The following is a 3378-nucleotide window of genomic DNA, read 5'->3' on the forward strand; positions in this document are numbered from 1 at the left end:
GTGCTCTATGGCACAGAGGAAGAAGATATATCTGGCTTTGGATACACACACAAGACTTGTTAGTATTAACTGGTCTTTTCATGGGAAAAATTGAATATTGAATATTGAAGCTGCAAGCAGAAGTGAAACACCCCACACTCAGGCTCTATTGTGGCGCTGTGGATGGAGATGGAGAACTTGCCTCTGAATTTTCATCCATTTTGTACACAGAGTTAAATGTCACTTCCTGTGTCCACTATGGTAAAGACCTGTATTTTTAGCGCCTTTCTAGTCTTCCGACCACTCAAACGCTTTTACACTACGTGCCACATTCACCCTTTCAACACACATTCACTCGAGTGATGGAAAGCCCATCAGACAGAAACTAATGCATTTATACACATTCACACACTGATGCACAGCATCAGGAGCATTTCAGGGTTCAGTATCTTGCTCAAGGATACTTCGACACATGGCAGGAGGATCGAACTAACAACTTTCCGATTAGTGGACGACCCGCTCTGCCTTTGAGCCACAGCCGCCCTACTATTTAGAGCATGGCTACGAAGCTGCTCATTAGGTGCCACTATCAAGCCATTTTGCCATGCCCATGTATAAGACCCATATGGCATGTACATTTTTGTAACCATTGACATGTGCCATGTTTCATGAGTTTCAGAACATATTTAGGCCACAAATTGTTTCATATATTTGCTGTAATAATAATAATCCTAGAATGATCCTTTAACAAGTAAGATATAAAAAAAAAAACATGATTATTCTTCCGCCATGGACATAAATTTGAATTTGCACATTTCTCTCACTTCTCTTCATAGATGACAATGGGGAGCTGCAGACCAACCAGCTTCCTCGCAGCCTGCTGCTGATGCATCGCTGGTACCTTACATCCTCAGATCTGGCTGGAAAACTACTGATGATATATCCCATATGGCAGAAAGCATACAGGAACTACAGCTAACACACATCAACACAGTGCCTAATATCATTAATGCATATATGCAATATCTTGAAGTACTATTATTTCAGCTAGCTGTGGATATGCACTTTGAATTCAACACACTGTAAAGTAATCCCTTATCTAATCTAATTATATAAATTGCAGGAAATCTTTTTTTGCTTATTATTTTGCTAATTGAATTCTTATAAATTCCTTAGTTATAGGTAGCTTCCTTTGTCTTAACCTCCCAGATATATCCAACAACTATTACTGTATTCTTCCACAGGTGTTTTATGTGCAAAAAGTATGCATGTGTGTATGGTGAAGTGTAACTTCCTAGTAAATCATGAGGAATGTCAGAACCATTTGTGCTGAAAACTAGATGCACCTTGAGCAGATTTGGAATTGACACTGAGCGAGGATACCAGTGCCAGATGAGCTGAAAGGTCTGGATCATTCATTTAAACAAGGCTATTTAGAGCTTTATTGACAAGCATAATTCATTCCATCTTTATTCAAAGATGGAAAGAATGATCTACTGCTCTGTGTTCTCATGTGAGAAGTAGGGTCATTTTATATTCCATTACATGCAACTGGACTGCTTTTTGCTACCACCCCTGGTGTCCATTAGAAAGAATGCAGATTTAACGCATTGGTCTCACTTCACAGACCCAAAGGCTCTGTCCACTATTTATTATACAGTCTATGGCTAAGACACAATGAATAATGATCATACAAATCCTCAAAACTATTCTTGGTGATGTACTTGGATGTACACGCAAAAAAATTAAAGAAGTAGTTGTATGAAGAATTACAAAAAAAGAAGAAGTTCAAACCCTGCCTAGCCTACTCTCTCACCTCCACAAACCTGACCAGTCACTGTGTAAAGTGGGTGTGGTTGATAGATTGTCTGTTTCAGAAAGTTAATAGCTAGACACACTATTAAAAACTCTGGCTAAAACAACTTTCTTTCTGCATGAGGATCTGCCATCAAAATCAAATCAGATTAGCAATAGCCACACAAAGAAATGCTGAGAGACGAAGACACGTAGGCTTCTCATAAGATTGTAAATGATTGTTGTCAGCCAGCCGCACACAGCAGCTAATCTTTAAAGTTTATTACTAATGTGCTTAATGTGTTAATATAACAGTGTATTAGTTTGTCAAATCAAATTGTCCTTAACTTAACCCCACATACCGTGACTGCAATGGTGACAACTGCCAGAGAACCAGGCTGAAGATTTGTTATTTAATGAGGTATGGTACTACCACATGAAGACTTCACCTTCAGTGTCTTAGCCTCTGTGAAACCTAAACCCAAGACCACAGAAAACCAAGACTCATTTCATCTTATGACAGACTTTATTTCCCTGTGATTCTAACCCATACCTTACAGTTTCATATAAAATTACAGTTTGTTAAGTTTCACATTTTAAAATTAGAGGCACAATACAGAAGCATGAGTCACATATCACTAGTTCACAGGCGTCACTTTTTTTCAGTGGAAAGTTTTTTTTGGTGCTAAAATTAGGTTTTTTCCATTCTGTCACGGGTTCATCATCTTTTCAGTGTCAAAACATATGCTGTGCAAATATATATATATGTTTGTGTTCAGGTACTGGATAGTGACATTCCCTGCTGAGTTCAATCTGGACATGGGTCTGATCCAGATAACAGAAGAGTTCAGAGATGTGGCTGCCCAGCTTGGCTGTGAGGAGCATTTCAAACTCCTTGACATCTCCACCATGTAAGACACCAATATCATATAGATACACTTGTGGAAACTATTGACCAGATGAGTATAGGTAATAGGTATAGGTATATCAGTATATGGGTAAGAGATTAATTGTGCAAGCAATTTAGTCCTCACCCTAAAGTAAAATAAGTACCAATTCCAATCTTAACCCTAAACCAAAGTCCTTATGCTAAAATATCAAAATGACAAACCCTCATGAATGAGTGGAAACCCAGTTGTTCTTGTTCTGGAGCTTAAATAACAGACTTGAATACCTACATAGACATAGCTTAAACAACCTTGAAGGATCATAGTGGTGATTCTGCAGCTTTTCAGTTAGCTACAAATCGTCCATAATTCATATTGGTGTGTCATTTTCTAAAGCATACCATAAGTTTNNTTTTTTTTTTTTTTAAATTGTTTGCGTTATAGTCCATCATATGACTGGATGCGCAAGCTGACCCAGCGAAAGAAGCAGGCAAAGAAAGGCAAGGCCTCACTGCTGTTTGACCACCTGGAGTCCATGGAGCTGGCTGAGCATCTCACCTTCCTGGAGTTCAAGTCCATCCGGAGGATATCGGTATGTCTACAAGCAGCTCTGCTTTTGTCAAATTTTCCAATGATTTTACTTTTTGTGCAAGGGTCTGTCAGTTCTTTCATGGGCCTGTCCATGTAATGGCCTTGAGGTTGGACCCAAAAACAGCAC

The 3378-nt window shown here is 38.9% G+C and overlaps 1 protein-coding gene across 1 annotated transcript in view; it reads left to right on the forward strand.

Moving 5' to 3' along the window:
• Positions 1 to 790: 790 nt before the first annotated feature.
• The window catches only part of rasgrp3 (RAS guanyl releasing protein 3 (calcium and DAG-regulated)), a gene marked incomplete at its 5' end in the record, with an annotated part of 7904 nt that continues 5316 nt past the window's right edge, over positions 791 to 3378 (forward strand). Inside the window, 4 exons of the mRNA XM_035663876.1 lie at positions 791 to 918; positions 2132 to 2194; positions 2553 to 2684; positions 3105 to 3252. Coding sequence (XP_035519769.1) covers positions 791 to 918; positions 2132 to 2194; positions 2553 to 2684; positions 3105 to 3252 — 471 coding nt within the window. The remainder of the gene's footprint in view (positions 919 to 2131; positions 2195 to 2552; positions 2685 to 3104; positions 3253 to 3378) is intronic.

The sequence above is a fragment of the Morone saxatilis genome, unplaced genomic scaffold (assembly GCF_004916995.1).
Source record: "Morone saxatilis isolate NCDOM2014 unplaced genomic scaffold, NCSU_SB_2.0 Contig19, whole genome shotgun sequence".
Lineage (NCBI taxonomy): Eukaryota > Metazoa > Chordata > Actinopteri > Moronidae > Morone > Morone saxatilis.